The sequence below is a fragment of the Xenopus tropicalis genome, chromosome 3 (assembly GCF_000004195.4).
Source record: "Xenopus tropicalis strain Nigerian chromosome 3, UCB_Xtro_10.0, whole genome shotgun sequence".
Classification (NCBI taxonomy): domain Eukaryota; kingdom Metazoa; phylum Chordata; class Amphibia; order Anura; family Pipidae; genus Xenopus; species Xenopus tropicalis.
This window is the reverse complement of record NC_030679.2, coordinates 87,726,411-87,738,634: the sequence shown is the minus strand read 5'-3', so window position 1 is coordinate 87,738,634 and position 12,224 is coordinate 87,726,411. Positions and strand designations below refer to the sequence as shown.

Genomic DNA, 12,224 nt, shown 5'->3' with positions numbered 1-12,224 from the left:
TAAGAATAAAATTGAAGCCTCACTATAGGTGACCCTGACAACCAGATAACATTTTTGGCTTGCAAACAAGAAGAGGGAAGAATAGGAATGCTTACAGGAATTGTAAAACCACCAGTATATGGAATTACATGATAAAAAGCATATTTTATCCAGGCTGAATACAAAGGATGCATCTGTCTGCAAACAAGTTGTTATAGCAAACAAATTCCATAGAGAATCCTACTATCTACAGAGCTAGAAATTCATGGTCCTATATGTAGGTGTCACTCAATGGGTAAAACAGCTTACGGTAACATAATAATGTTTCCTCAAGCTATTGTTAATTCAGTCCTGTCCTAGTAACTGTTCTTCAGAAGCTTACATTATTGTGATTTATGACATCTGTTATTAATTATGCAAGTAGAACCTAATATTGGGCAGGGTTCTTATTTTGTTCAATGGGCATTTTGTCTGCCACTGCCCTAGGGTGTAATACAGCAGCATATGAACCCCTCTGTCCCACCTGCCCCCACTACTCAATTCTCAAGCAAGCATTTTAGCTCTAAGGTTCACTTGTGTGAGTGCAACATTCTTTCCATTTGCTGCTTTAAAGGAGAAGGAAAGGCTAATAAAGATCTCAAGCTGCAGGCATACCTTTAGTTGTCTCAATAGTGCCCTTAAGTCTCCCCATATTTCGCCTGTTCAGATAATCAGAAGCCAAACAGGAAGAAAAAACGCTGAGCTGTGTAAAGAAAGTTCCCATAATGCCTCAATCCTGCACAGACACCCAGACCAAGTGAACATGCTCAGTTAGTAAGACTGAGTCAGCTTCCTGCTGATTGGCTCAGATCCACATTCCTAAGGGGGGGGAGTGAGTTCTTAGCATTCTTGAGGGAGGGGGGAGCAGGAGAGAGCTGCATGTCTCTGGCAGAGGAAAACAGACGCAACAAATCTTTTGACAGAGAAGTCAGTGCAGCGTTTCTGTGAGTGCTTATGGCTGTATTTACATAGACCTTTCTGATAAAGCTTTCTTAGTTTTTACCTTTCTTTCTCCTTTAAAGATTAGTGACAAGTTGACAGGGGTGTTTTGACTCTATTCCATATCTCTTTCCATATTTTCCCATATCACTCCCTTCCAGGTTCGTACAGCGCTGTCCCATCGTCCTGCTGCGCAGTCAGGTTGTGATCCATGTGTTGCGGTGGGCTATAGCTGCCTCTACACTAGACCACCGGGATGCCAACTGTAGCGTCATGAAGTTCCTGCGTGATCTAATACACACCGGGGTGTCCAATGATGTAAGTGCTTTAGCACATAATACATTTTTATCTTTTCCCTCCCTATTTATGTTCATTTCTTTTCCACACTGTAATTGCTTTGCTGGCAGAAATAAGTTATTTGACTTAATTCAGAGGAAAACTTGGTTCAACGTGCCTTTAAGAGGGGCCTGGATGAGTTCTTGAACAAGCATAGTATCCAAAGGCTATTGTGATTTATTTATATTTATTTATTTATTTTATGTATATGATAGTATAGATTAGTAAGTATAGGTTGTGTGTGCTTTTTTTGGGGTCTTTTTTCAACCCTATGTAACTATGTAACATTGTTCATAATTTTTATGTGCTGCAGATAAGTATCCTTTTCTATACCTTCTGTTATAATATGGCCACCATGCAGAGAGGAATGTAAGCTAGAGGAGACAGATGTAATGTTCTGGCCACCAAGGAGTGTCTGCAGAAAGTTACGGCTAAAATCTGTCAAAACTAATTTTTTTCTTGATAATCTCTTAAAAGGAAATGCAGTAAATTCTCTTATCTCATTAATTTAACATAAAGTCTTAGAATTCTGTTCAACAGATGCACACTGTAATTGTAGGGGGATGGGGAGCCAGTCTGTTTTGCTCTGTGGGCTCAAAGTGTTTTAGCAGCACCCACTTAACTGCTTACTATGGGTTTACTAGGGAATGCAAACTTCATTACTCGGTTGCATGCAACAGACTTTAATACAAAACTGGATAGGGACCCCAGTACATGGTACCAAGATTGCTGTGTCACCGTAACAACTCCACTTTTACAATAAGCCTTCAATGTTTCTATACAGCATGAAGAAAACTTTGAGATTCGTAAGGACTTAATCCAACAAGTTCTGACTCAAGTAGGGCAGCAGTTGGTAAGCCAGCTTATCCATGCTTGCTGCTTCTGCCTTCCACCCTACACGCTCCCTGATGTGGCAGAGGTTCTCTGGGAAGCTATGGTCTTTAATAGGCCGGTAAGTATAAACACAGATAATTTTAGCACACAGAAAATACATCCATTTTATGGCAAGTATTGGAGGCCTTCATTTGCACTAGTTCTAATTGTAAGAGATTCCAGGGGCAAGGTAGGCATCACTTGTGTAGGCATTTAGAATAATGCATTCCAAAGAAACAATCTTTTTAAGGACATCAACCCAAAAAATAAGGTTTTATTACATACGTAATATGTATGTTTAAATAAGGATAGGCAGTGCTGTACAATCTTACAATATACACAATTACACACTGGGAGGACAAGTGTTATAATAAATACAATAATTAAGTATAAATATACAGAGATTAAGTGCCATGTGGTGTTAAACAAAGTAGGAAGGAGGTCCCTGCCCTGTAGAGCTTGGAATCTAAGTGAATCTAATAAAAGAAAATATAATTCTAAGCAACTTTCCAATATGGATTTAGTGCTTTAAAAGTTATTTCAAATAAAACATAGCAGTAGTCAGCTGTCCTTAGCATGCCTTCAGCCTACATCCTTATTTTTTGGGTTGATGTCCTTTAAAGCCCTTTTCTATTACCACCCATTCCCTTATATCAGTGATCCCCAACCAGTGGCTCGTGAGCAACATGTTGCTCCCCAACCCCTTGGATGTTACTCTCAGTGCCTCAAAACCAAGTACCGGTAGTTATTTTTCAATTCCTGACTTGGTGGCAAGTTTTGGCTGAATAAAAACAAGATTTACTGCCAAATAAAGCCTCCTGTAAGCTGATAGTGTGCATAGAGGCCCCTAATAGCCAATCGTAACCCTTATTTGGCACCTCCTTGAACCTTTATGGTGCTTGTGTTGCTCTCCAAGTCATTTTACATTTGACTGTGGCTCACAAGTAAGAAAGGTTGGGGATCCCTGCCTTATATAAAGATATATATGTATTTTACTATAGCATGGGAATGTATCATTTTTTTGCTGGGGAAGTACAGAATTTGAGAAACAATTTGTGTTTACAGACATTTTGTCGTTGGTTGGAAGCTTCTCTGAAGAACTTACCAAAGGACATGGCAGTGGGAGCAGCAACAGTCACACACAAACAATTAACAGATTTCCACAAACAAGTCACAAGGTACGAGCATAATTTCTTAAACAGAAAAGAATATGGCTACTAGGAAATATTCATATTAGACACAGTTTAGTCAAGTCAGTCTTCACTGAAATAGTAGTTTTGCTAAAATACAATGTATATATGATTCATTTTCAGCTCCATTTGATGTGAATCGGTGTCAGTTATTTCTCTTTGGTCCAGCAATTCAGTCAGGAATATAGAGCCATGTCATTACCCCTGATAGATGTGATGGGGAGACGTTCATGTGATTTGTTGAATTAACTGAATGGCATCAATGCAAACAGGACTGCACTTACATGGAATGTTTTCACTACTTTTTGTTGATCTAAGGGTTATAGCTCCATTAAGAAAGCACAAAAATTACATCACTTATGCCTTTACCCATCATAATTTTACTCCTCCCCGTTTTTTGTAGTATCCTCTTTGCCTGGACCAAACTGTAAATAACAGAGTCATAACAGAGAATTTTTTAAAATATATTTTGACATCAGAATTAGTTGCTAATATGCTAATATTGCTTCTGTAAGTGTTTAGCGCAGTGACAGACGGGGAGATTAGTCGCCCCGCAACAAATCTTCGTTGCCGCAAGTAACTTATCTCCCTGCAATGCCATCCCACCAGCAAGAATGTAAATCGCCAGTGGGATGGCACACATGTTGCATAACAGATAACAGCTCTGTCTGCCTTCACCATTAGGGCATGGGTACACGGTGCATATATCTGCTGCTCTCAACCCTTGTGTTTTTTAGTCAGGCTGGGAGCAGCGAATCTGCTTGCCTCTGCTGCGCCATGTGCCTGCACTAAAAAACGAAAGTAACCACCTGGGTGCGGGCACGCGGAGTGGTTTGGAGGTGGGCTTTAGTGGTTTTTAGAGGCTTCATATACTCTGTGATGTCTCTAAACTTCCCTCTTTTCTGAAAAGTGTATGTTTATTCTGGCTAAAGTTTGAGAAGATGTTTTATAAGCCATCAGAAGTAAAAGCACATTTCTGACCCAAAATGAACCTACTGATGGCAGCATACCAGAAGGATATTCACTTTTCTAATTTTGGTTGGCAGAGGAAGAGTGAACAAACATTAAAATCACTGGGGAGGGGTGTGACTATTTGTACCCCTAATGAATAAGATCACTTTTCCTCTAGGATGTTTTTTTTTTGTTTTTTTAAAAAAATGAACTGGATGCTGGGTGTAAAGGGGATCTCTGCCTTTCCTTCACTTTCTCATCTGCTGATGTACTGTGATCCTGTTGCCACGGTACTTGGAAGATTACATATCCAGTAATAGATCATCTCTCAAAACCAAACCCCACGCTGACATATGGTCAAAATTGGGCAAACTGCCCAATCATATCTAGGCATGTTAGGCAACTTTAAATACAGAAATGCCTTAATATGTGTGATGTGTTAACCAGTTTTATTTCAACTTTTTGCTTTTTGCCTCACAACATAAAATTTAACCTTTTTGTATTTTTTTCATTGTTTTAAATATGTTACACAATATCATACTGGTATTCATAGTTATTAGGCTTTTCAAAGAATATGTATTTTACTAAAGATCTGGTATATATGCATCCAGTTGCAAACCGAACAGGGCTTGATACTACTTGTTTATTTCATCATAATTCTTTATGGTTGGGATTGTTGTATTTGTTTTTTTCAGTGCTGAGGAATGTAAACAGGTATGTTGGGCTCTGAGAGATTTCACCAGGTTATTCCGATAGCTGTGCTCCCTCGTAAGGCCTGCCTTCATAGGTACGTATAGAACTAGTTCCTTAAAAATACCGCTGTCCATATATTAGTCTCTCTTTAGCTAAATGACATCGGTCAAATCCCTGCTGGCCACAATACCACTTGCAATTTTATATCCAGGTTAGGAAAGGAAAGCTAAAGGCACTTGTGGCTGATTAATCTGGTGCATGGAAATGCAGACTAGGCCTAAAATACAACAATATGCATAGTGTGACATGCAGAAGGGTGCTATCATGGCAGGTTATTGCCTGGCATTTTGTTGCCAGGGCTTTTCTTCATACTCTAGTGATAGTCACACAAATGTGTCTTTCATCAGTTTTTACAGCGGGGATCAATCTGTTATAGTTTGCAGGGAATTGTGTCTAATACTTTTTAAAAGAAAAACAACATTACCAGGTAATTTCCTAGTAAAAGTAACAGAAGATCAGTAGTTCAAAGAAATGTCGATTTGAGTTTGGTGTTTGCATTAGTTTATTGGGTAGTTACTGGACTGCATATGAGAGAAACTGTAAATTTTTCCTGCTGGGGTTCACTTTGCTTACAGTTGTGCTCTTCTTTACCCTCAGCGATGGCAGGTTACCCAGTCTACTCAGATGGCACCTTCAGAGAACCATTGTGGAACGGCTTCTATAACCCCCTAGTGTGTGTCATGCCAAAAGGGGGACGCAGAGCAATAGTCAGCGAAATGAATATCAGGCGAGCTTTGAGGAAAGCGTCCCTGTGTTACGTGTGCTGAAGAATCTAAAATGAAAACTGGGAAAAAAAGAGCTTTAAAGTTTAAACCCTTCACTTCTGAACAGGGTCAATGTTCCGTACAGAGCTGTGGTGAATTGCAATGGCCATAAGACGAAGCCACTCTGTCCTCTTCCACAGCAATAAGGCAATCTGTGAGCAGCCAGCCAGCCAGCTGTACACTGGCAAGGGATTCCCCCAGTAGAGCCGGGTATTCCTAGACCTCGGGGATGAAGGGGTTCTCAAAGCAGTGTGGGGTCCCTGGGCACCGCATTAGAATTTTGAGATGGGATGAATCAGGTAAAGGAGGTGGGGATAAAGGGGTTAGAGCTTTCCTTGATGGACTCGTTTTAAAATAAAAAAAATAAACAAAATATAAAGAAAAAAAGAAAAAGGAATAAAATGAAAAAAAAAAAGAAAATACAGCCGTTTAAATATCAATGGCCGATGGAGTTGGGATTTGCGTGGCAGCAAACAGAAAAACTGAAATAATGGAGCTAAACTTTCTGTGAAATGAAACAAGACAAACGTGCAAAATAAAATTTAAAAAATGAGATGAAGTCATCCTTTTTTTTTTTTTTATTTATTCGCATTTGGCTTCTGTTGGCTTCTATTTCCACCTTCATGCACAAGAACAGATTTGAAGGAGTTAAGTCATTAATATATACACAACTGATTGGCACATAAAACTTGTGCTGCCTCTTTTAATTTATTTCTTGCCCTAACCCTTTGATCTAGGACCATACTGAGGGTCATGGTGCAAATGTACAAAGGTTGGGTTACAATCTCAGTTGAACTAGGATAGAGCTGTCTAACTGGTAGTCTGCAGGCTGGATGTGGTCCTACAAGGTATTTCTGTGACCCCATTTCTGTAGACCTGATTGTATGCCATTGTTTTATAATCTGGCCCCAAATGTGAAGTAGCTGATAATTGGCCTGTGGGATGGAAATGTTAGTACTGACCTGGGATTAAGATCCACGATGCAACTGCACATCGCATGGTTGAAATGGGTCACATTAAAGGGATGCTGATGACTTTCTGTCAGAAAAAAAGTGTGGTGTTTGTGAGCAAAAGTATACTTTTACAAAGAGTTGCAGTTAGGGGTTTTTTGACATGAAAAATATTTTATTTGCAACTCAGGGTCAATGCTTCCTTTCTGGCAGTAGCATGGCATTCCTTGCTTTATGGGTGGTGAAAGTTAGTTACAGGCTATCACTCAGTGTCTATGTGAGACAGATCTAGTATTTGAGAGATTTTTTTTATGGCACTGCCGACAGGAGAAGCTGGTGATTGTTAACAAAAGGTGTAAAAAGGTGTAAGCAAAAAGAAAAATATCCTTAAAGGGCAGTGTTTGGCTGGAGTGTCCGGGGCTGCCACCTCCGGGGCCCCCACCCCCGTTGCGAACACCCCAACCTGCAGGGCTGCCACCTCAACCCCCTGCAAGCGCGCACGCCATCGTGTTGTGGTGTTAAACTTGCAGCGCATTATAATGGGGTGAGGCCTAAGTGGCTGGAAAGGTTCAGGCCTGGGTTGGTGGGGCCCAGCGGGTTTTTTCCCAGTGCCCTACCGGCCCAGTCCGATCCTGTTAATGGGCATGTCTGCCCATATAATTATATATATATATATATATATATTTTTTTTTTTTTGTGAACAATGAAAGTATTAGTTGTAAAGATACATTAACATTTCACTTAATCTTAAACTCATTTCTAAATGTGTATGCTACTTCTGTTTTTTAGGCCTGTATATTAATCCAAATCCAAAGTCATTGTAGGGGAACTATCTGGAAAACAGACATTTATAGAAGGTTCATTTCATAAAAAGAGTGTGTGTGCTGTCATTTCCTAGATGATGTTAAGGCTACAGCCCTTTTCTTGGCCTGCGTATATCTGCTCTGATGAAGTGCCTGTTAGTGCAGACACCAGATCAGGCTGTGAAGAGCAGTCGGCTGTTTGTTGGCCTTCTTTGTTATTTCAACAATGGTACAGAATTAATTATACAGGTACAGGATCCTTCATCCAGAATCCATTTCCTATTGGGTTTATTTAAAGGTTAAATAACCCTGAAACCTTTTCCATGGTTGTGTTGCTTCCCAAGTCTTTTGCTGTTTGAATATGGCTTATATGTGTAAAAGATTGGGATCCCTGGCTTAAGGTATGGCAATCTGAATTAAAGAAAAATCTTAAGTTTGGAAAACAAAATTTGTGGTGGTTGGTGACAAATATTTGTTGTTGGATTAGAGGTGATTTTTAGTCCCCACTATCCTTTTTTATGCCACTCACTGCTCCTTTCTTTTTTTTGTTTTTAGTCTGTCAATCCCAGTTTGTGACACAAACCTTTGGGCTGGAAAAAAAATCATAGGTTTGATCATGGTGTTTCTGAGATTCTAAAGGATCTTGGTTGCACATACGTTGGATGTTTCCCATTTAGGACCCCTTTTGTTCCACTAGAATAAGATGAACTTGGTACCTTGTACATGTTTAAAAAAAAAAACCAGTTAACAGTTATGTAACCCTGTATTAGCATGTTACTGCTGCTATCAGCCTGTAGTGCTCTTTGGGGTTATGTAATAAAAGGCGCTAATTTTACCCAGGACCAATAACCCATAGCTTTTAAACATCTGACCAATAAATGCTACCTGCTGATTGGTTGCTATGGGTTACTGCTCCTGGGCCTTTTATTACATAACCCAAAAGAGCATTACAGGCAAGGAATGATCCACCAACCTATTTCTTTGGAGAAGCTGTGAATGGACACCAGATGAAATGTGCATCAAGTACTATGAGCAGAAAAGCTACAGTATGTGATAACTAAACATTTATTGGCAAGTCTGCTTTAGTTGTACATATGCTTCTTAAATTCTAATTCTGTTTTGTGAAGTACCAATGAGAAATGGGCAACAGGTACAAAACTGAATTTGTGGTAAATCTAGTGTAGTGTATTTCACCAGTGAGTGCATTTATTCCAGGGCTATCAATTTATCAGATCAGTATTACTCTTGGGTTGTTAGGGACAGTGTAAATTTGGATGTAGCTACCTTCTGCTAGTTACAGGGCACTATATGTGTAACTGTAGCCAGAATTCTAAGGTCTATACCGCAAAACAGGGCTCATCCCATACACCAACCTCTCTGGTTGTTTTCCAAACTTTCCACATCCACTTCACTCCCTTGCATGGTTCTGCTCTCCCTGTTGACAGCTTACAAGCCAATTCAGATCACTCTTACTTTGGCATTCATGTATCCAGGTGCCCCCCCTCTTTATTGTGCAACTGATTCATCTGATGTTGAAAACATGACCAACAGCAAGCTTCTGGAAACTTCTTTACTCAAGACTATGGACACGGGTCTTGTGCTTATGGGTTTATGGATTGTCTGTTTTCTATTTTGGAATAATCATTAGCCAGGTTTACTTTCCATACTGAACAGGTACCTGCCCACTGGTAAAATGGCTCTAAGGAGGAGTTTTCCTTGGTTTGGTCCAAGTGTAAGGCTGTTCCCAATCCCCCTAGCCTAGCACCACTGTTATTGCATATGTAGCAGTAGTGCTGGGCGGTATACCGGTAAAAACCGATCACCGGTGTTTTTTTTTTTTAAACCGATATGTATTTTCTACATACCCCCATACCGGTGTGCTTGAATACTTCCGGGTGCGCACGTGACGTCAGCGCGCACACTCTACAAAAGCGCCATCGCATTCAGAGTCGGATACCAATGTGAGCTGGTGGGGGTGCCTGGCAAGTAATTATATTTTATGTGAAGGGGATGGGGGGGTGTTATTTATGTGAAGGGGATGGGGGGGTTATACTTATGTGAAGGGGATGGGGTTGTGTTTGGGGGGGTTGTGGTGGGGTGGGGGGTTATATTTATGTGAAGGGGATGGGGGGCTGTTTGGGGTGGGGGGGGTGTGCGGATGGGGGGTGTTTGGGGTGGGTTGGGGGGGAGTGTGCGGATGGGGGGGTGTTTGGGGTGGGTTGGGGGGGGGGTGTTTGGGGTGGGTTGGGGGGGAGTGTGCGGATGGGGGGTGTTTGGGGTGGGTTGGGGGGAGTGTGCGGATGGGGGGTGTTTGGGGTGGGTTGGGGGGGAGTGTGCGGATGGGGGGTGTTTGGGGTGGGGTTGGGGGGTGCGTGCGGATGGGGGGGTGTTTGGGGTGGGGTTGGGGGGTGCGTGCGGATGGGGGGGTGTTTGGGGTGGGGTTGGGGGGTGCGTGCGGATGGGGGGGTGTTTGGGGTGGGGTTGGGGGGTGCGTGCGGATGGGGGGGTGTTTGGGGTGGGGACGTGCGTGCGTCATACCGCCCAGCACTATGTAGCAGCCTGTGTTTCTGTTCTGTTAAATAGCTTCTGACATCTCCACTCATAATGATACATCAAATCAGGGCCTGTCTCCTAACCCTGCAAAAACCTGTTTTCTTGCCCAGTCTCTGTCATGCCTTTCAGGAGCAGCGATATTCCTGGAATCTTGCCAAACTGATAGGATGTTTGAATTACATAAACAAGCGTACGTTCCCGCTATAGCTCACACCCACAGACATAGCCCTTGCCTTACTTTCCAAACTTGCTCCTTGGAGAAGGATAATTGTGGCAGAGTTTTATATCCCTAGAAAATCAGATTTGAGTTCCTAGTCAGGTAATAAATGGACTAAAAAAAAAAAATTTTGATCACTGACCCTGAAAACGCTGGATGGAATTTTTACATGACAAAGGGCTTATTTATTAACATTGGGAACAAACATCGTGGGTGATGTTGCCCATAGCAACCAATCCACAATTAGATTTAAACAGTCATCTGCAAATTAGAAAACAAAAGCAAAGATCTGAATGGTTACTATGGGCAACATCACCGGTAATGTTTGTCTCCAGTGTTAATAAATTCTCTCCTTGGAAAATGCTGGACAAGTGGAGTGGTCTCCCTGCTGTGGATACTCCAGTGTCACCTGCAACCAAGACAAGAATGATTGTAAAAACTGTTCAAGCTTGGAACAAACCAAATATGGGAAGGTTCCTATTTTCCACTACAGATTTGGGTCTATGTCACAGTTTGCAACTCCCTGGGTAATAAGAAGGGATGCACCAAATCCACTATTTTTTTTGAATACCGAACCAAATCTGAATTAGTATATTCAAATTAGGACATGTATGGGTCACATGATTAAGGATTCTGATTCAGTTTGGCCAGAGGCATGGATTTAGCCAAATCTGAATCCTGCCAAAAAAACTACTGGATGTCAAAAATATACACAATGTAGACATACAAGGAAAACTATACCCCCAGAATGAATACTTAACCAACAGTTTATATCATGTTAAGCAACCTATTAGAGAATCTTGCTAAACTGGAATATATATATATCAGTAAATATTGCCCTTTTACATCCTTTCCCTTGATCCACCATTTAGTGATGGGCTGTGTGCTCCCTCAGAGATCACATGACCAGAAATAATGCAGCTCTAACTGTAACAGGAAGTAGTGTGGAAGCAAAAGATATTAATTAATTGGCTGATGGGGCCTAGCATGTATGTGTGCCTTGGCTTGTTTGTGTGCACTGTGAATCCTATGATCCCGGAGTGGCCCTTAATTCTTAAAATGGCAATTTTCTATTTAGGATTACCCAATAGCACAAACTACTAAAAAAAAAGTATATTTCTATAAAAATGTTATTTATATGAAGCAGGGTTTTACATATGAGCTTGTTTATTTTTAGAGAGACCTACATTGTTTATATCCTCAGTCAAGCTATAGTGTTTTCAAGAGAAATCATGATACATTTAAAAAATTCCAAAAACATTTGACTTCTGAATTAAATTCTTAATGAATCAGATAAAAGTGAGTAGGGCTGGCCAGACTGGGGATGACGTTGATGCAGTTGGCCAGCTTGAAGTATATTGCAATATACGGACAAACAATCCCTGTTTAGTGTAAAGGGGAGGGCATATCTTGGTAATGAACAGAATGTCTTAATATCCTATATATATTGGTAATGGGTGAGTGCAGAGGGTCTTGTTTGTATGAATTTTGTGGTCATAGCCTCATTGCACCCCAGCCTAAAGGTTTTACATTTAGCGATGAGCACAGTGTTCTTTTTTTTTAATCTAATCTCTAAACCAGGGATCCCCAACCTTTCTTACTCGTGAGCCACAGTCAAATATAAAAAGACTTGGAGAGCAACACAAGCATCATAAAAGTTCATGGAGGTGCCAAATAAGGGTTAAGATTGGCTATTAGGCAGCCTCTATGCACACTATCCGCTTACAGGGGGCTTTATTTGGTAGTAAATCTTGTTTTTATTCAACCAAAACTTGCCCCCAAGTCAGGAATTCAAAAATAATTACCTGGTTTGGGGGCACTGAGAGCAACATCCAAGGGGTTGGGGAGCAACATGTTGCCCCCGAGCCACTGGTTGG

General features: G+C 41.0%; 1 protein-coding gene across 2 annotated transcripts in view; it reads left to right on the top strand.

The window, feature by feature from the left end:
- tnpo3 (transportin 3) overlaps positions 1-6,377 on the top strand; it is a 44,418-nt gene extending 38,041 nt beyond the window's left edge. For both annotated transcript variants that reach the window (XM_031899096.1, XM_031899095.1), the window contains 5 exons: positions 1,119-1,275; positions 2,078-2,245; positions 3,232-3,344; positions 5,003-5,094; positions 5,658-6,377. In XM_031899096.1, the coding sequence (XP_031754956.1) occupies positions 1,119-1,275; positions 2,078-2,245; positions 3,232-3,344; positions 5,003-5,063 (499 nt within the window). In that variant the 3' untranslated portion in view covers positions 5,064-5,094; positions 5,658-6,377. The remainder of the gene's footprint in view (positions 1-1,118; positions 1,276-2,077; positions 2,246-3,231; positions 3,345-5,002; positions 5,095-5,657) is intronic.
- The last annotated feature ends 5,847 nt before the right edge of the window (positions 6,378-12,224 follow it).